Source organism: Corvus brachyrhynchos, unplaced genomic scaffold, assembly GCF_000691975.1.
Source record: "Corvus brachyrhynchos isolate BGI_N302 unplaced genomic scaffold, ASM69197v1 scaffold202, whole genome shotgun sequence".
NCBI classification, from domain to species: Eukaryota; Metazoa; Chordata; class Aves; order Passeriformes; family Corvidae; genus Corvus; species Corvus brachyrhynchos.
The window spans coordinates 6,913,984-6,934,576 of record NW_008238132.1 but is presented as its reverse complement, the minus strand read 5'-3'; the positions used below and the strand labels follow the sequence as shown (position 1 = coordinate 6,934,576).

Here is a 20,593-nt window from a genome sequence, read left to right as displayed (position 1 = left end):
TCAGGAAGCAGAAAGTAAAACAGAATATGAATTTGCAGAAAAGGAAAAAAGCCCAAAACACTGTAAGTGGTACCTAATTAACTGTTGAATTATGTTATTAATGGACTTCACAGATTCTCCAGCACTTGAAATTAGCGTCAAGATACAAAGTCTTTTAAAAAGCTCCTCTTGTTCAAGAAGCTGTTAAGTGAGAACCAGAGTAAATCTTTGCATTTTTAAAACTCCTTTGCTGTTAGTAACAATATTCATTTATTGTTTTGAGAAGAACAAAATCATTTCAAACTTCTTTTAAATCCAAATAAGGTCTTATTTCATAAGTGTAGGAAGCATACAGAACCTGTCTTTAGTTTTGAAAGAAAAGCCAGTCTTGTAAACTGTAACAGATTCTTACTACTTGTTACTTTTGAACTTTCATGTCATCTGTTTTTAGTTTTTTTTTTTTAATGGAAAAATATAAAAATAGTTAGTGTGGTTGTTGGGTTAAATGACAAGGTATTAAATAGCTTACGTTCACATCTTTGGTTACCTGGCTGCTATGCAGCTCTCTGGATACAGGCCTTTGTGTGCTGAAATGTTTCAATGGAAGTTCTTATGCTTGTGAAAGTAATTTCATTCCATGATGACAGCTAAGAGAGACTGTCTTGCTGTGGTCATGGAAAGTTGAACTGATAGGACTCTTGCTGAGTGACCTTCTCACGGGATTCTGCCTGCTCTCAGAAAACAAGCCATTTCTTTTCAGTGTTACTTGGGTGGAAACTCCAAAATTGGCAACAATGCCAGACATAATTTTGTGTCCTTATGAGCACTGCAGTTCTGAAAGAAACAGTTTTGAGACTTTTCTCTCTGAATTCTGCTATTGGGCCTACAGCTCTCATAAATTCAAGGCACTGAATGCATATATATTAGAAAGTATGTTCTGCAGGTTATCAGACTCAAGATAGCATCTAGCTATAAATATTATTTTTTTGCAAAGATAGTAGATAACTTTTCATGTCTGGGCTGATACAGCTTGAGACTCTTTTTTCATTTGGGAGGCATAAACCTTACTTACTTTCAGTGCTAAACATGACTTTTATAACTGGACAGTTGCAGTCTTTTGCCCTTCAGAAGTGTAGATTTTGGTGGCAGATAAAGTTGTTTTGTGAATGCACACTGCAAAAACACACACAGAGAAGAAAATTATCAGTTGCTTCTGCGGGAAGGGAGCAGGTATTTGAGCAACCATCAGCATGAGAAAACTGATTTCTTGAACTGTTTCCAGAGGGTGTGACAAAGTTTGTGAGTATAGATCTGTGTGCTGTTTGATAACTGAAGGTGTCAGATTTCATTGGGAGATGTCTCAAGGAATGATGTTTGCCAAGAAGATTTCCATGAGTATATTTGACCTGTTACAACCTAGGTATCTAGAGCTTGCCATTTATGTCACATGGCGAGTGGTTTTCTTCCCCATATCCAGAGCCTGTCAGGGATCCCTGCTGTTGAGGCTACACAGAAATGGAGTTGAATCAAAGCACACCCAGGTGCCAGAGCTGCTCTCCCTCCAAAACAGACATTGTCCTGAAGATGAGCACACTGCTCATGTTGGTCCTTGTTCAGGACAGACTTGGCTAAAAAATGCCAGCTTGCAGCATGCCTGCTGCCATTTAAGGACTTCAAGGCATGACCCTGGTTTATTAATTAAAACAAAAGGAATTCAGCCCTTAATTGGACAGTTTGTAGTTGTATGTGTCTGACATAATAATTAATTTGTAATGTCAGTTGTTGGGCAACGTGGATGGGGAGAACAGCGGATGGCTTTTTAGTAGTGCAGGAATGTGCATGGATGGGTTTTCCCCACTGGGGAGTAACAGTAGTGGACTTCAAAGAATATCCTATAGGTGAATTTGCTCAATGTAGTCAACTTTTGGCCAGAATGGACTACAGAAGTCTTTAGGGAGGCACTGGAGGCTCATTCCTGGGACCAGAAAAATATGTTACTAAAATCTGTGATAGGGGCTTCGTGACAACAGGGACTGTTCACCACCTAACAGGAAGGTAACATTAAAGTCATGGTAAGGTACTTACTGTGGGACAGAAAAGTGCAAGCACCCTGGTTGCATCAACTGGCCATGTATCTGTCACATGAAGGCAAATATGTTTGCAACCTGACAAGTGATGAATATACTCAATTGTTTGTCAGGAGGAATGCCTTTGGGGTACTTGTGAAGACAATGTCTCCTTGTGCAACTTCAGCTTGATGAGTTCTCACGGTTCCCTATCCTGTTCCAATATGTTAAACTAATGTTGTTGCAGGACAAAACCGGTAAAGAGTAAAATGTGAGAAGATGTGGGTTCTCATTCTCCAGGGGAGCAGGGTTGGCCACCAGAGATTTTCTTGTTTGATTTTAGGCAAGTCATTTTAGGGCAACCTAAGCTGCTTAAGTATAGCAGCTGTTTTTCAAGAATTGTAGTAGTGCTTGGGTTTCATTATTTGACACTGGGAAAAAAGTCTAATTCTTCATCTGAAAGCTGCAGTTTAGACTTTTAGCCTAATATTATTCTGGTTTTGTTTTGACTGTTCTGCTTTAGTAGGATTCTTAACCTGCACGAGAAGAGACTCAGAAGTTTGTTGTGTCTGTGGGCATGGTTTCTGGAGACCTGCATCACACAAACTGCAAGACAATAATCCCAGTCTGCAGGAAAAGGACACAAGTAAGCTAGGTAGTGCCTGGTGTGTTTGTTTGGGTTCCATCACGGTAGTGTCAAAGCACCTTATGGTTTTGAATGGATTAATTTTCCCATGGGGAGACTAAGTGGCTTTTCCAGGATCACATAATGTGACATAAACAGGAACTGACTCTTCTTAGGTCTGAACTCATCTTCTTCATGGGTGTAACACCCTGCCTCTATATGGGACTTTCTGGTAGTACTTGTTCCTTTGTCTGGGGGTGACCACTTGAAAAATACAATGGTTATGAAGGTAAATCCTGGCTTTGATGCCCTGAAGAAGGAACTGACTGGAATGCAGTAAATTGCTGCTGGAGCTGATGTCTTGTTTGATCCCTCATCTATAGGAAATAGCAGTCTCTGAGCTGTCTTGACTGTTTGTCTTGACAGTCAGAATCTTGAGCAATCTGTTGTATCTAAGTATTGCAGAAGTGATTTCAGAGTCCCCCTAGAAGGGCAATAGTGCTCTTTTGGGATCTTTAAAGTGAAAGCTGCGGAGCCATTTGTAGCTATTCAGCGTGGTGATTTTGGATGATGCGTCAGGAAACCTCAAAGGTGCTAATTGCCAGAAGGAGAAGAAGAGTAGAGTTGTCCTTCCTCTGGTATATGTTTCTTTTTCTACTTTGCTCTTGGTGTCAGCCCCCCTTAGAGATGGGATTTAATGCAGCTTTGTCTGATCCAGAATGAAGATTCCTGCCTCCTGATATTCTTTAACAGTACGTTTTTGAGTGCACACCTTTGGGTGTTTGCTTGGCGCCACCTCAGTTTCCTCATACTAAATTAGGTGCTACAGTGAGTGCCTCGCAGGAGCATTTAACTTGTGCTTCAAATTAAACTTAATTTTGTTTGTCTGCAAGTCATCTTGAAAGCATCTGAGGAAAAATGTGTTAGCCTTCTATAGTAGTGGTCGGTAGAAGAAAAGTCTTAAATCCCAAACTGCCTTCCAGCTTGTCAGAAACAGCCACACATTGTGTATTAAGAACTTACTGACATCAGAAGGCAGTTGATTTGCCTAACATTTTCACTGCATATTGCCATTGCTGAGGTGAATATACACTAATACAGCTTTCAGCTTCAAGCACGCTTAGGAAGTTTAAAGTTCTGGTTAGAGGTGCTCCGTTGTCTTTGACCAGCAAGGAAGTGGTAGGGAACATCTATGGGGTTTTTTGCATAAGTGAGCGTGTTGGAAGCGGATGTTAGGCAGTACCCCATGCTGCCTAACATCAAGAAAAGTGCTTGCTGAAGTTATGTGGAAACCAGCAACTAAATTCAGTACTTTCAAGAAGACTAAACACTATTAATATTGTTTGACTATTTCAGAAATGGGAGATGACAGATAGATGTTCTTATACACATAAAAGAATTTTTTCAATCCCATGAAGAAAAGCGTTTCTTTAGCGTGCTGTGATAGAAACTGCAAGATTGGCACACATCTGATGAGTGGTTTTAGATCTTCAGCAAAGCTCTTTTTGTTGCACCTCTTGAAATGATCTTTCCTCTTCCTATTTTTAATTGTGAATGGACCTTAAGGAAACAAACAAACATGGCCACTAGAGTGACTGACTGTACAGAACTGGGACAGAAGAAGTTTGGAGAGGTGAAAGCTTTAATTATTTTTAAAATACTGCTTGGCTCTTCAGGCAGTAACTGATTTTGGGGGGTTAGTTTCTGTTTGCATGAGTTTGTGGGAAAAAGCATGATGTTGTCATGAGTTTACTGTTCCTCTGCTCATGAAAGTGGGAGTGCAGGTATGTTTCTTATTTGTGTTTTATGTTGGGACATAGTATATAAGGGGCACAATTAACATTTTATAAGTGACTTTAGAGTAGACATAAAATTTTAATGTTATATTTTTCAGCTGTTGGGCTGTAGTAACTTTCTGTTTAGACACAATTCATTTGGGAGTGGGAATGCACAAGGAAAGGGATTCATTTTAGTTGACTCTCTCTAATAATGGAGCTGGATGCCTTTAAAATGAGCAAACTTTTAAATACGCTGGCCTATACATAAAGTATTAATACATAAAGGTTTCTGGTAGAAAGCCCATGTCAGTGCTTGGTTTCTGGAGTGATTGTACACATGAATTCAGTAAAAACTCGTGAGCAGTTTACAAGATCTATTACAGATCTTAAAACCCCCAAAACCCCAACTAAAACAAACATCATCTTAGCAACTGTATTTGCATTAAATAAATCAGGAAAGAAAAGGCCGTACGTACTTAAAAGCGCTAGAGGGAGCTAGGAGGAAGAAGAGGGGAAAATAATCGTTGAAGACATGTTTGCATTTTTAGGAGTAGCTTATATAAAGTATCCATTTAAATCCTTCCACTCACTTTAGCTAAAATGCAGCTGCAGGTCAGCCACTGCTTCTTGCTGCTCTCTGTTTTCCACACTTCACTGAAGAAATTTCAATTTTCTGGTCCCGGGAGAGGCCAGAAACTTTGCTGCTTTTTACATGGCTGTAGGGAAAACTACCTGCTCCCCCTGTAGACTGCAGCACTTTTTTTGCCTTATTTTGTATTTGGATGAGCAGCCAAATGTTAATTCGTGCTGGTGGCTGTTTTGGGGGGACTGATATACAGGCTGAGTTTGAAGCTTGTCTCCCTCCCAGATTATATGGAGAGAAAGTGTGAGTGTTGGTGTATGTCTGTATTTGGGATCTACTCGATGAAGAAGAATTTATTTGCATTAATCTGAAGTGGCCACATTGCTGTTGCAGGGATCTGAAGAAAATTAGTATCTGTGAACTCACAGAATAACACAGAAGTATGAAGTTACTGCAAAACATCTCGTTTTGTGAGGTTTTAGAATTCTTGTTGGACACTTTTTAAATTGCTTGGTCGTACGGCTAAATGCTTTGAGTTAAAGTGTAACAGCTTTACGATGTAGATTATATAAATTACTTGTTTTTAGTTCCCCTCCACCCCAATAAACTGCCAAAATGTTGATAACTTGGGATTTGTAAGAATAGCATGAAATGCTGTGGGGGATGTTCTTTAGTTTTCAGGTTTTGGAGGGTGGGGGAATCTTTTTAGTATTCTAAAGCTTCTCCTCTTGATATTCAGCATTACACAACTAAACCTGTTGCTGTGGAGAACTGAATTTTGATGGCCTGGGGCATTGAGCAATTTGGGGGGAAGGAAGGATGTTGTTGTTGTTATTATTATTAGAGGCTGCTTAGGGCTTTGGAATGCTGGAAGTAATCTCAGGGGAGGTAGACAGACTGGAAGTGGATGATTAAATAAGCAGAATTAATATATATACTCTGTGTGTTTATCATCTGCTGCTGTAATTTATTGCAATTCCACTCACTGTTGAAGTTCCCTAATTTCTCTTTTCCACATTAGAAAGTAAATGGAAAGGGCAGGAAAAATCACCTGGGGTTTTCTTCCTTTGGTCTTTATTAGATGGAATGATTTTAAGTCATGAAAGCAAGGACAAAAATTTCTCAAAACTACTTTAACCATGCCTTAGCCCAAGGACTCTGCTCTCTTTAAAGGAAACAAATATAATGAAATTTAAATATATGGAAGCTGGAGTCCTTTAGTAGTGCAGAGATTTTTTTTTTTCCATGTATTTTGAGACTGTAAAGATTTTTTGTCTATTTATAATTACATCATTCTAGATTTGAGATGGCTACAAATTAAGAATTGAACAAAACTTTTTTTTTGAAATATTTAATAACCTCTCAGCAACAAAAAAACCCTAACAAACAGATAAGAGCACCAAGTAATTATGGCTTAATTCCTCTTGAATGGTTCAGGGCTTTTTCCTGTCATCTGAGAATTAACTCTACTTAAGATGAAACAGAGTATTGGAATAGCAGAGAATGTTTTTTCCCCTGGCCCTTTAGCTACCCTGTTTTGCACTGTTTCTCCTGCTGCAATGCAGGGATGGAGGCGGGTGGGTTTCTTGCTCTCCTGCTGTGTAGAGGGCTCCTATTAAAGCAGTAAAGTATTTCCTCAGGTAGAAGATGGGCAAAGTTGAACTGTAATTGAGTGCATATTCAATTTATTCCTCTGAATCAGGAAAACAGGCATATTTAGTCTGAAACAGAGGATAGTTATTTTGTAGATAAATTTCTTATACTTCCAAAGAACCAGGATACTCAGAATGGTCTGTGAATACTTCATGGAGCTCAGTGGAATACAGATTATCCCCAGTGGGGCCCCTTAATGTGCAACTAAACCAGCTTTTTTGTGATATTTTAGTCTTTTTTTTTTGTGATAGTTCAATTTCAGGGTAACACCTACCACTGTTGAACTCCGTGGTACAACAAAAAGTTGGGATTTTACCTGTTGAAGTGGTGATGGATTCACAATAGAAAAGATAAAATTTCTCTTGGGACAGGTAGAGGAAAAATGTTATTCTCTCAAAAACCCATGGTGGAAGTAGTGATGTACTTAGATTGTTGTGTTGCCTTAGGAAAAGCAGTACCTTCAGTAGTAGCCCAAGGGCAGAGTGTTTATCGCTTGACCTTCGCTGTGATATTTACCCAAAGGCCGAGGTATCCGATAAAAAAGAAAGGGCCAGAGCCAGAGTGGGTGTAAGGTACCACAAGGCCCAGCACCCCTTCCCTCTCCCCACCCAGCTGTGACAGAGCAGGGCACCCACAAAAAGGTGCCCAGTGCTGGTTTTTCTCCCCAAGTCCTTCACACCACGAAACATCTGTGCAGGTTGTTCATGTGCCTGCTAAGCTTCGTGGAGAAGGAAGCTGCCTCAAAGGGCAGCTCATTCTATTCAGTATCCCTCACTGAGCACTCTCTGGAGGTGGCCTGGAGAGGAAACCTGGTCAGTGGTGGCTAATGTGAAGCCTTTAATTCAGTGCTGGAAGAATATTTCACGAGGGGTTTGGAGCAGAAATTGCCATTTGGTGTTACTTGTTGCAGTGCTTTCTGGTGCAGTGGGAGCAGCACTAATTAATGCCTGTTCCCAGTGCTGTTCAGGGCAGTCCAAAAACACAGGGCTGCAGTATCTTGATGATCTTCTAGGTAAAGTGTGAGCAGAAATGGTGATGTTCTTTACAGATGAGTTGAGAGTACAAATCTGCTGATCTGAGGTTGGCTTGGTACCTCCTGTGCTAAGGCAGGAGCAAATGCGGGGAGGTTAAGGGAGCAGGGATGGCTTCTGCCTCTCTGAGCCCATGAAGGACAGGCAAGTGGCTCTTCAAAGTGAGGATTTGGGATACTCCTGTGTGCTCCAGTTTGGAGCCAGCTTTGCAAGCAAAGGATGGTAGCCCTTTAAAAGGTGTCTGCTTCATCTGTACTCCTCAGAAATGAGGTTTCTCATGCGGTTTTGGCTGCCTTTAATGTAGGGCTGTGAATAGCTACTGCAGGTGAGCCCTAAACCAAGATCTGCAACTGTAGTGCTGCTAACTCTGAGATCAGCTCCCCAAGCAAATGTAGCATACCAAAATACTTTTAATAATGTAGGACTTTGGCTAGGCTATGCCCTGAGGAAGAAGGGATGGGAGGTGAAGTTTTCTTCAAGCTTGGCACAAAGCTGGCAAGCTTGGCACAAAAACATGCTGGGCACTCATCCCTGCTGGGACCCGGCCAAGATCCAGATGAGGATACATTTCAAATCCCATCTTGCATGCCCATGGTAAAGCATCCTTTTTTCCCTGCTCTCAACGCCTGTTAGACAGCTGGGGGCAGAGGGGACAGCACTTGCCATTCCCTTTGGGAATGTGTGGCACTTGCAATACCTTATGATTTTTCCCCCCATCACATTAGCCTTTGAAGATATACTTTGGGCTAATGTTTTTCTTCATCAGGATTTAAATTTTGCTCAGAGTATACTGCAGGTTGGGTGGTTTGTTTTTTTTTTTGTTTGTTTGTTTGGTTGGTTTTTTTTAATCCTCCCTAGTATTATTGTAGAAAAGTATTTGGATCTTTGTGTAATAATATATAGGCAGGAAGCAGCTTAACTTTAGCTTTTCTGGACCGGACTTTGCTGAAAGATGTGGTGCGTGAGCATGTTGATTTTATTATTATCTTGTAACAACAACCCGCTGTTGGGCTCCCTTATTTGCATTCCTAGCAGGACGGCAAGGTGAATAATTTAACTCCAGCAGCCTCCGCCACGTGATGGTGCGAGGACCCGTCAGCGATGCCTCCCCCTGCACCGACAGACTTTGGAGGGGAATGGAAACTTACAGAAGTGATGCGAAATCGTAGCATATCCTCCCTTAACCCTGGGGAAATCTCTCGGCGGAGTGATCACTTCATCCTTTGCTTTTCCACGCGTTCCTCTGACGTGGAGTTTGGGGTGTGTGTGTGTGAGCCTGTGAGCAAGACGAGTGAGGGAGTGGGAAGCGGGGAGGGCAGTGGGGGAAAAACGCACACCCAGGCACAGAGCTCGTCGGAGCAGGAACAGCGAGGAGCCGGGAGTCCAGCCGCAGGCAGCGGGGAGTGGAAATTTACAGCTGCTTGTGAGCGCCTGTGCATGTCCAAGCGATCCTTTCTGCTCGCGCTTTTCCAGAGGCTGACGGTCGCTCGGCAGGAGAAGAGCGGGAGGCCGAATCGCGGGATCCCTCCCTGGTCTCTGCCACTTGTCGGTGATCGGCGGGGGGGAATAAAGCGGAATTAAATGGCAGATCACTGACGGCGGCTGCTGGCGGGGTGGGCTGGGGGGAGGCGGCAGAGCTGTCTTCAGCACCTGGCCATGGGGCTGCTCCGGGCTGCCTAGGAGCCCCCACCTTTCCACTCACAGTAAGTGTCAGCCGAGGTGATGTCCTCCGAGTGAAGGAAAGTTGAGTGATTTAATGAAACTTTCCTTTTTTCCAGTTAGCACCAGCCTTTTGGTAATAAACCGCTTGCCTGCTTGTTCTCGATAGTTACGCTGGTAGCTTTTTATAGCTTTGTAAACTGTGTTACCAGGAGTGGCTCTTAAATGCAGGCAACCCTAAACAATACTCCTCCTGTTACATAAGGCGCTGGCTCTGCGACCAAGCACTCCGTGTCCATGGAATATCTCTGGAAATGGCTTTATTTACAGTGTGGTTTCCAAAAATAAAATATCTGCAATATATCATTTCTCTTGCTCCTCTCCGCGGGCTGCCTGCAGCTGCGGACTGGCTCTTGAGATGCAGAGGAATGAGAGCGTGGCCACTTGCATAAGGCAGGGGGAAGGAGATGAAGGGAAGATGAGCGTGCGTGTGAACTGCCACAAGGAACCATCTCCTTGTTTGCAGCCGGTTGGTCTTGTCCACTTGAATTGCTGATTCTGTGCGATGGGCGATTGATGAAGTGTTTATCAGGCACAACTTTAATTGAGCTTAAGGGAAGTTGGGATTTTTCTTAAAAGTAAAGGCTCTTTATTGGGCTAATACTAGTAGTAAAGTGAAATTACTACTATAGAAGATTATTTTAATCCATTATGAAGGTATTGAAAGTAACACAGCAGACTTGCTACAAACTTGATCGACTGAATGCTGTGTAGAGGTAAGTTCAGGAATATTGGACCAAATGCAAAAAATAGTATTCATGGTCCCCACTAATGGGTTTAGAGGAAGTCCTATTCCCTCTTGGCTGCTGCCTGTGTTATTTAAATTTTGTTACTAGTTTCCATTATTTCTACAGTTACTATTCCTACTAGAAATGGATATTTAACTTGGTTTCTCTTTTACTTAAGTAAATGAAAAGCTGTTAAGGGCTCTTCTGTTAGAATTATGTGTACTTCAGAGACATTAGTTAAGAGAGCTCTTTCTGCATGACTGAGTTTGTGGGAGTTTTGCTATGGACTACAGTTAGGCATGGAATTGAATTCTTAATCTTTTAGGTTTGAAAGACCTCTGTGGTAGCAAATGCAAATTGGGATCCCAAATATTCTGTACTCATCAATCCTGCAAATTTGCTGGCTGTAAAACCTCTGGTTTTGTGTCTTTCTAGTTTTATTGAACAGGAAGTAATAACTTACTTCTTCTAGCTAGTTCATTAGCATGACTGGGAGAGCCTATGTGATCCTGCAATACAGAAGTAAATGATGCTGGTGTGAGTATGGTGCCACAGGATGCCACTTCTGCATGGGTTTAGAATCTGAATGTTACCTGGCATTGCAGTGTGCAAATGCTATTTTATAATAAATATAATAATAGTAATAATAATCACAATAATAATAGTGGATGTGAAAACATCGGACTTCCAATAGAAGGACACAAGGTAGCAAAGTCAAACACCTAAAATGCCTTAAACTTCAGTTCTGTTTTCTGTACCCTACTCATGATAGATTTAGATTAAACAGAAATTTTTTATGGTGAGGATGGTGAGACTGGCACAGGTTGTTCAGAGAAGCTGTGAATGCTCCATCCCTGGAAGTGTTTATGTCTAGGATGGATGGGGCTCTCTCTGAGCAACGTGATCTAATGGAAGGTGTCCCTGCCCAAGGCCAGGGGCTTGGAACCAGATGATCTTTAGGTCCCTTTCAACCCAAACTATTCTATGATTAGTATTTTGTATTACCACACATTTGTACTTCCTTTATGATCATCACTACCTCATTCTGGCTTTGGATGGTGAATATCTGAGCTGTAGCATCTGCTCCAGAAGCCCTGTCTCTGTACCCTCCTTCCATCTCCTTCTTCCCCTCTTGTGCTGGTACAGCTCTAGACTGTATCTGGGCAGAACTGGACTGGAAACCTGTGTGACCTTTTTTTCCCCGACAAGCTGTTTTTTGTTAACCTGGGTCACTTCCCTGACCTGACTCACCATGTGGCCCTGCAACAGCTGGATGGCTCCTACAGAGGCTGTAGGGATGTGAATACATGTGGAGCAGGGTGTCACCATCACAGAACAAAGCATTTAACAAAATGTTGCCTCAGTGGCCAGATTGCTTTTCAGTGTTTCATTTTATCCCCTGTGTTTGCTGAAAGACTGTACATGGGGTTTTTTTGTTTTTATTAAATTGGCATTCAAGCACTCAATTAAAAAGAGTTAATAATTTCTTTGAGTGCTTCCATAGACCTACACCACAGCACTTGGGTTAAGCATCACCATGAGTGCCTTCAGTTTCATAACAGTATTGAACAACTGTGTGATATTATTATTCTCATTCTGTAGAGGTGATCATATTAAGGGCAGAGCTGCCTACTTCTTTTGCATGTCTGATCTTCAGGATGCTTTCCATCTGCTAAAAAAATGACATTTGTGGCGATGGTAGGCATTACTGTGATGTTTTGTGTGTTCAGATGAAGTTTCAGCTAATCTCCATCTTCATTTTGGGTAATGCAACAAGTAGCCAACATCAAAGCTTATGATGAGTAAATTCTTGAGTTTTTGGAAAAATATTGTTGCCAAGCAGAGATGGCATTCATTCACCCTAACCATAAAACTGTCCCATCTTCTGTTAATCTTTTGTCTCATTTGCAACGCACGTTCCAAAATCTGCAACCGATTGAGAATTTGCAGAGAAGTCTCTTGTTGCATAGCCTTGATTCCTTCTGCATATCAAAAAAACCGTGGGTTGTGTGAGGGGACTGCACTGGGGAGGGCAGAAGGACAAACTGGGCTTTTCCAGGTGCTCATCACACATGGGGGCTTCTATCTCCTGCTTTGAGTACATTGCTCTGTCACTGCAACAACTTTCCCAAATACGGCAGCAGGGAGAAACAAGGCCCTCTTCCATTATGTAGAGACTGAATTAGACAAAATGAAGAAGAAAATGGGCTAACTCAGGACCCAAATATATGGGTCATGGGCACACTGCAGTGAATGAGAAATGAAGGTCTCTTTTTCCATTCCAGAAACTCTCACACAATGTGAGTTATTGAAAGGTTTTGATTCACATCAGTAACTTGATGAAGGTTGGGAGCTAAGGCAAGACAAATGTCTGATACTCGATGGGAAGGAAATTTTTTGCTCATTTGTTTTTCAAGACCAAATGTTTTGTCTGGAGGAGCATCTGCATAGAGTGCATGGATGGGCTCACGTGCTCTCTCCCATTCTTACTTTCATGGGCAGGAAGAAGCCTTTGTTACAGAGCTGCTTTACCGAGTCACTTCATAGTGGGATGGGCTGCTGAGCAGAGTGGTGCTGCTGTGTGCGTTTTTCCTTCATCGGGCTTACAAGTTCAGTTGCACTATAGTCTTTGGAGGAGGTGTATGCCTTAAAAGCACAGAAACTGTGGAGAGTGCCTATAATCAGAACTAGATCTCTTTCTGTACTTTATAGCTGTGTTAAATCTTTTTTAGTACATTCTCTTTATGAGCAGATAAACTGGCAGAAGAGGTATTTTGAAGCCTGATAAAGTGTAGTTGTTGTCAGATCATCTGAGTTGCATTCCTGACACAGCCACTGATTTTTTTTTATGTGGCCTTGGGTAAGTCTTGTAATGTCTCTGTGTTTCAGCTTCCCCCTTTGCAGAGAAGACAGAATAAAAGTAGGTAGATAGGTTTTCTGAAATTGTGTTTTCCATCTTGGTTAAATGTGTGTAGAGTTGGAGACCTCTGAGAGATGGTATGCCCTGAATATGAAGGGATGTTAACTTTGACAGGCTACTGAATACCCTAAAACTCATGTCTTGTAAACCACAATTGAATCCATCTCTGGATTCAATTCACTGCTTGTGTGGGTTTCTTTTTTCTTTTCCTGACTTGAACAGAAACAGGGCAACATTTAGAAAGCGGTTCTTTAAAGTTGCCTTTTGGTTTTTCTGTGGCTTATCTAATATAAAATCAGTGCCATTTTTTTCTCCCAAACAAAGATGGAATGATATTCCCTGAAAGTATTTTTTGTAAAAGTAGAATTCCTAAAATGTGCTGGACACTCCAGCTCTGGTGTCTGAAATGTCATGTTCATGCTGATGGAAACAGCAGGCTTAGGAAACCTCAGTTCCTCCTACAGCACTGCCGAGGCATTTTCCTCATGTCCGGGAGAGACAACCTCTGAGACCAGATACAGCTGTTTCTTTCCTTGGTCTCATAAACTCCTCTCAAGAGCACCAGTGAAATAACATCATCCAAACTAAATGTTTCACAAGTTGGCTGGTTCTCCATTATGAATTCAGGAGTGTCCACAATCCATTTCTGATGTTATGAAAACATATGTTGAATAGCCATTAGATGGAAAAAGTTTTCCTAGAAAGTAGGAAAGAAAGAGGTTCATTCAGTCCTGTCCCTTGCTGCCAGACAGCAGTGTCAAAAATTTATGAACAGTACTCTGTAGTGTGCCTGGTAGAGTAGGTTATTTCAAAACCTCAAAGCTCCAGTGGATGGAAACCTTTACATTTTCAGCTGAAGTTTATTCATCAGCAGTTTATAACCATTTGCTTCTGCATAAATAAAGTGTTATTTTTATTTAAGCTGAAATGACTTTTTCAGCTTTCCTGTATTTTTATTCTAAACTTAAGAAGGTGAGCACTTTTAGCTTCCAAGACATGCTGGTCTTGCCATTTTTTCTGGCCATCCAGTGTGCTTCTCTCCACCCACTCTAACCTCTGTTGATTTTACTTGACTGTGGGTGTTCAGGGCTGTGTACAGTGTTCCATATGAAGGTCTATCAAGACTTTGTTCAAAGACATAAATACTTCTGGATTTCTACTGATGATTATTTTTGCGATTCATCACAGATTTGTGTCTGTCTTTCTCACATCTGTAAAATATGTGTGTGTTTGTATATGTCACCAGCTGCTTGTTTTTATAATTTCTCATGGTTAAGTCCTCAGCTTGAAGCAGATATTCATAGAATGGTTTGGGTTGGAAGGAACCTTTAAAGGTCATCTACTCCAATTCCCCTTGTCATGGATGTCTTCAACTAGATCAGGTTTCTCAGAGTCCTGTCCAATCTGATCTTGAATGTTTCCAGGGATCTGGAACGTCTACAAACTGTGTCTCATCTACCATTCAGCATTATCTACTCTTAACTTTTATCCCATTTTTGTTATCTTGGTTCTTGACTCCATCCAGTTTCTCAGGTAGTGACATTCCAGTCCTGTTATGTGTTGATAATATCTTTCTATTTTGAGTCACCAAAATTTTTGGATAGGCTCTGAATTCCTATGCCTCTCTAAATATGATCCTGTCCACAGATTGCTCTTCCCCTCTCAGCAGACTGACTTTACCCCCATTTGCTTCTACCTGTAATTGTGAATAGCATATGTACCCCTAGAAGAGTCCTGCGTGGAGAGCCAAAAGGGACCATAACCTGCAGCTGCCGGTATGTATTTCCTGAAGTGATGGATCATCTTCTGCCAAGTTAAAAAACATATCCTGAGAAGGGATAAATCCAAAAATATTATTTCATGCACATCTGGGGCTCTTCCCCCTTTACTCTCTGCCTCCCTCCACTTGCATATAGCAGAGGCTTTGCTTTGTATATAAGACTTTGTGCATAATGAAGACTTGGCTCTGATCAACAGAGAAATGAATTAAACAGTTTCTTGAGTCCCTTCCTGCCCTATTTTTGGTGGTTTGCTGTTGTGATTAAGATGCTGGTAGGGTATATAGTGAAAAAAATGATATTTTATCACTGAGCAGTGTTGTGACTTGCTGGTGATACTGGAACTATGCAGTGGAAAAGTGCTGGTTCTATGGCAAAATTAGTGATTATTTTAAGTACAGACACCCTGCCCTACTCTACAACTACTCTAGACAGCCATGTAAGTTACTATTTGGGAGGAAATAATAGTTTATTGTCAGCATTTCAGTTAGAAATGTGAACTCCATTTTTTAAAAATCTCAGAACCTCTAGCTCACAAGTACTTCGTTTAAAAAATCAATTTCTCTCCCCCTTTGCTTTTCTTTGTGTGAAGACTTCTGAGAAGAAAAGATGAAGGGATGACTTTAGCAATCTGAATATACCTACCTGACCCTGGATGAAAATACTTCTTTTCTGAAATGCAACTTGCCTGTTAAGCTCCTGCTTTGAGAATCTCTCTCTCTTGCATCATCACATCCTCATGCCATGCCTTCAGGATAATAAAAACATGCAGAATCAGGTCTTCCTCAAAGTGTATTGTGAATTATTAATCTTCTATTTGCAGCACATGTGGGATTACAGAGTGCTTGGCGCTTGCTAGCAGCATCTAAACAACTTTATTGTATAATCCTGGCATCACAGTCTTTTCCAGGGCTTGTGTGTAGCTGAATGTACCCCAAAGGGTGCGTTGTTAGTACACCCAGGCTTCAACGTTGCACCTTGTCAGGCTGAGGTGTGACTCTGCTCTGGTGGCCATTGCTGCCAAAGCTTGCACTTGTGAGCTGCCTGGGACCAGGACTCTGCAGCTGGGAGCTCAGCTGAGGAGTGAAGGTTATGTAGCCAAAACTGGAGAAATAAAAATGAGTTTGAACAGGACTGTGAGGAGCTTGAAATGGGAACTCGAAAGTGGTGAAGTTTCAGACACTGAATGTGAAAATATCCCTGTAAAACTGACCTAGTAACAAATTAGAAGCTATATACAAACTCGCCTACTTTTGACACTATAAAAGAACTTTTTTATAAAAGACATTTAAATATATTAAGTAAGACATTTAAATAAGACATTTAAAAATATTTCCTGTGTGTCATAGAAACTCTTCCTGTAAAGGTAATCTGCAAAAAGGTTTTGAAATGTTTTTAATAAGATGTTAGGACAGAGGCTGTATAGATTTTGCTTTTAAAGCTTGAATTTTTTACTTGGCTGTTTTGTATGGTTACTGTTTACAGCTGCAGTAGAATGTATGTCTAATCTGGGTATTAATGCCATAGGATATTTGGGGATTAGTAACACATGGATGTATGGCTCAAATAGGATCGTATTTCCTGATGGACTCTGGAGCGTGCCCATAGTAACAACGGAGCATGAGAGGAGTTGGTTCTTTGGGACCACTGAGTTTTCTTCTTTATGCTGTGTGTGTTGTGCTGGTTTAATTCTCTCCTCTGAAACCTCTTGTATAAAGCTGCTTTTTAATTGTAAATGTTGGAGAGTAATGGGATTGAAGTGATTTGTGTGTGTATTTATGTTTTCACAGCTAGTTTTGCAAATGTGTGTGTGGAGGAATTGTGACGTTTTTCTTTTGTTGTGGAAGGAGATAGGAGTTTGAGATTATTTTTGCTTTTGTTCTTTTTTTTTTTTTTTCCATTTTACCTCTTTTTTGTTATTATACAAACTGGAATTCAGTCCAGAACAGTGCTGAGCTTCTAACCAGAACATACTGCCATCTGTAGTCAGTCACTGACTTCAGTAGATCTTTGTATTGGACCCTCAGCAAAACCTGTAAGAATTCACAGCCTAAGGCTTCATGAGATCAGAAACTGACATACTTGGTTTCTTTCATATATAAATACAGTGGTGTGGTATTTGCCTTTCTAACTATACAGCAGAAGAATGTTTCAAATTAAACAAACAATCCATTTTCATTAAAATGCTCAGTTTTTCATTTAAATGTCATGAAAACATTTGTGTTCATATTTGGGCCTGATCCTCTGTTCCTTATTTAATTCAGGCAATGTTTTACGCAAGTGAGATCTGATCTACAGATTCTTGACGTCTGTCAGACTTAGGGGATAGCTGAAACTGCTTCCTCTCATGGTCCCTTAGGCTGAAAAAGCAAAGCAGCTGAAGAAGGAGAGATGGCAGAGAAGCTGGGATCCTAACTGCAAATCTCTAAACAAAGGGTGCTTTTGGTGTGCTGGCATCTACAGTTGGTTTTCTGCATTGTGCTGGAGCTGGTGAAGTCTGACAGAAATCCCTATGTGAAATCTAGTGGAGCCTGCCAAATGTGCAGGGTCCAAAATACATTTGACATAGGCATGGCCTTTCTGGAGTGCCGACCTGTAGGTCAGAGCTTCCTTCAGGAAGCATCCAGCTCCTGTCCAGGTGCTGAGTAGTTGCTTTTCATATTCTAATGGTGGCTTGTGAATCCTCGATGAACTTGCAATAACTACACATGGGAACTTTTACTGCTCCACTGAGTGGCTGAAGCAAAATGCAGTGCCTGAGGCATAACCTTTTCTTGTTCACAATGTCTTTGTGTCTTTTTATTGTGTTTTGTATAAACCTTAAAAGCTGTTTTTGTTTGTTGTTTTATTTAAGGCAGCCCTCTTCTATCTTGAAGGAAGAAATCCAGGTGAAGAAAGACCATGCCTTTGTTTAGTAAATCACACAAAAATCCTGCTGAGATTGTGAAGGTTCTGAAAGAAAACATGGCCATATTGGAAAAACAAGAAAAAAAGACAGACAAGGTATGAGGTAATGTTGTAGAAGACCAATAAGGTTTTTATGCTGGGAGAACAGTAGAATAAAGGGAATAAAATTGTGTTTGCTCACTGCCCTGATTCTGCGAGTGCTTGCCCCTGGAAGTAGCTGTGTGCTTGAATGTTTCTGCTGAAACCAAGGGGCTTTTGCATAAATAAAATACATCAGATCTGGGGGTCAAACAGAAAATGCTGAGATCCAGGAGCCTCGGCCAAAACCAAGGGTGATTTCCCACTACTTTGAACAGTAATGAATCTAGCAAAACAGCTTGGAAGGTTGTGTGAAAACTATTGTACTGTTAATGGTTTTAGTAGGATAACAAATGAGGTTGCCGATTAATGTGTAGATACCCACAGAGAAAAACTCTACTTCTGATGAACATTGCAGAAAACAAGAAACCTGTGTGTATACAAATGTATATAGAAGAGATCTCACTCTGTCCATCCTTTCTAATGTTCTGGGTGCTAATGCTTCCAAAAAGAGCTGTGCTACTCATTTTCTATTTATAGAGGCTTTTGCTAATATTACTGCTCTCTTCTAATTCCATGACACAGACTCGAGTTACTTTTGCCACCTTTCCAGTGACCACTTGATAAGATGCACCCCAACACACAAAATGCTCCCAATTAGGAATTTGTGCTTGCATAAAATCAAATTATTTTTTTATTTTTTGCATCTGAGACTCTGGCCCTCTATACTATTGCTGTAGTAGAAGTATACGGTTTTAGTTAACAGCAGACCAATTTTAAGTTAAAATTGACTGTCAATGGAAGCAGAAATAGCTGATAAGTGGCACTAATATATTTTTAATGGAGCTGATGTTTGCGTGCGTGTATGTTGTGCTTCCCCCACCTTGTGCAGGAAGCTGTATGAAAACAAACCCAAGCCAAGGCATGGAGCCGTTTGCACCCTTAGTGAGATCCTCTTAAAACTTTTTGGTTTAAAGCAAGTAGCTCAGAGTGTGTTAATTATGTAAGGTAAGTCACACGGATTTCTGGGAGGTCTCTGGTATTTGATGTTTCATTCTGAAATACTTTCAGTAACCTGAAAACTGAGAGAATTTGTCTCTGAACTAAAACGTAAATTAAGTAACTAAATAAACCAACAGAATCTGTTCTTCCCTGCTGAATTCATCCTTTGGAGCCTGATTAAAGAAGACATTCAAAGCAGAAGCTCCATACTTGGGTTTCTTTTCGATTTGCTTTGTAGAATGACTCCTCTGGGTTGTGGTTTTGAGAGTTTTTGGCTTTGAGCTGGTTTGCTTATTTGGGTGTCAGTGACAAGGAGAAATTCAGACTTCTTAGAAAATGGAATGCTCAGTGTAAGTTTTTCATAAAAGGCAGAACAGCTGGTGTGTGTTTTCCTCACAGAGCAAAAGATAACGGAGTGTTCCCCTGGCATATTAGAATGGAAACAGCTCATGAACTTAATGGTGCTTATTCTACAGGAGGAGGCTGGTTTTCACTTAGTTTTTATGTACTTTGTTGCTATGGGATAGAGGCTGTTCCTGGGGTGAATGTGGGTGATTAGGGCAGAGGATCAGTCCCCTAACAGCAAGGCAGAAGGTGAGGAAAGCCTTTTTTTGCATCAGTATAGGCTTACGTGTCTTGTTGACTCAGGACTTTGTGCTGTGATGTCAAGGAAGCTCATAGGGCCCTTTTCCTTGCAGAAGGAAAGATTTGAGACTCCTTGGTAATTCTGCCTTTCATCTAAAGTGTTCCACTGAGCTGTCCTGAAATAAATACCTGTTAAAGAAAACAGCTAAATTTATTCTCCTGAATTTATGGAAGTAAATCATAAGGACTACCTTTAGTACTGAGATGATGATAAACTTTAAAAACTGGCAGGAAAAATTGCAAACCCAATCAGCCCAGTCACACCTGCTGCTATCCATTCAGGTTTGTGAACTTAGTAACACCGTTTCTAAGTGGTGTTTGCAGTTTGAACTGGAGAAGAAAAGACAATGGGAAGACTTTCAGTGGCCCACAGGTTTTCGAGGGATACTCAATAATGCCAATGAGTAGGATCTTTTCATGAGCAAGATTAGAGAAATTTAACTGAAAACAAAAGCAAAGAAAAACAAAGCACAGTGCTGTACTCTGTGCTCTTCAAAACCTAGCAAAGTTTTTAATTTTACCTCCAATTTGATTTCCAAAGGGAGAAGAAATTTGTCAAACTGTCATGAAAGTGCCTAGAGGTTTAGCTACTGCAAGAGCCAGAGACCCTGGATGTTTCAGAGCTGGGTTTGGACCCTGTGGCCCTGTGACCAGAGAAGTTTGTGGCTGTCCAATTTTTCAGATTTCTAGCTCCTAGTCTGCTGTAAGAACTAGAGGAGTACTGTTATGCCTCACCATAAAACCAAGGTTCCCAGGACTTCTAGGATACAACTCCAGAGCATCCCTGATTTTGTGTGCGAAGTAGTTTCCAACTAGGACTTGCTTCAGATGCTTAAACAAGATTTATCCTGTGACAATGAAGCTGCTATTGTAGTACAGCCAATGTGGTATGTGGGTTGAGATAGCTAAAAGCTGCTAGTACAGCCAGTATTGGCAGAGAAGTGCAGCAAAGCCAGAATTAACTGCAGGGCTAGCAGAGAACCCCCTTTCCTTTCCCAGCTGAGAAATCCGAAGTATGAGGCGAAGATGCTGTGGGCAGCCGGGAGGGCACAAAGTCAGACAGAGAGGAGCTTAATACAACCTTGTGCAACTTTCAGCAGG

General features: G+C 41.1%; 2 protein-coding genes across 11 annotated transcripts in view; both read left to right on the top strand.

The window, feature by feature from the left end:
* LOC103615159 (RCC1 and BTB domain-containing protein 2) overlaps nt 1-20,593 on the top strand; it is a 468,828-nt gene that overhangs the window by 83,559 nt on the left and 364,676 nt on the right. The window lies entirely within an intron of this gene.
* Nucleotides 1-20,593, top strand: part of CAB39L (calcium binding protein 39 like) — a 62,737-nt gene that overhangs the window by 6,813 nt on the left and 35,331 nt on the right. For 2 of the 5 annotated variants that reach the window (XM_017733636.1, XM_017733638.1), the window contains exon 2: nt 17,715-17,863. In XM_017733636.1, the coding sequence (XP_017589125.1) occupies nt 17,762-17,863 (102 nt within the window). In that variant the 5' untranslated portion in view covers nt 17,715-17,761. Of the gene's footprint in view, nt 1-8,847; nt 8,976-9,018; nt 9,419-9,952; nt 10,151-17,714; nt 17,864-20,593 lie in introns of those variants that run through there. The other 3 variants (XM_017733635.1, XM_008633180.2, XM_017733637.1) reach the window with 3 other exon arrangements.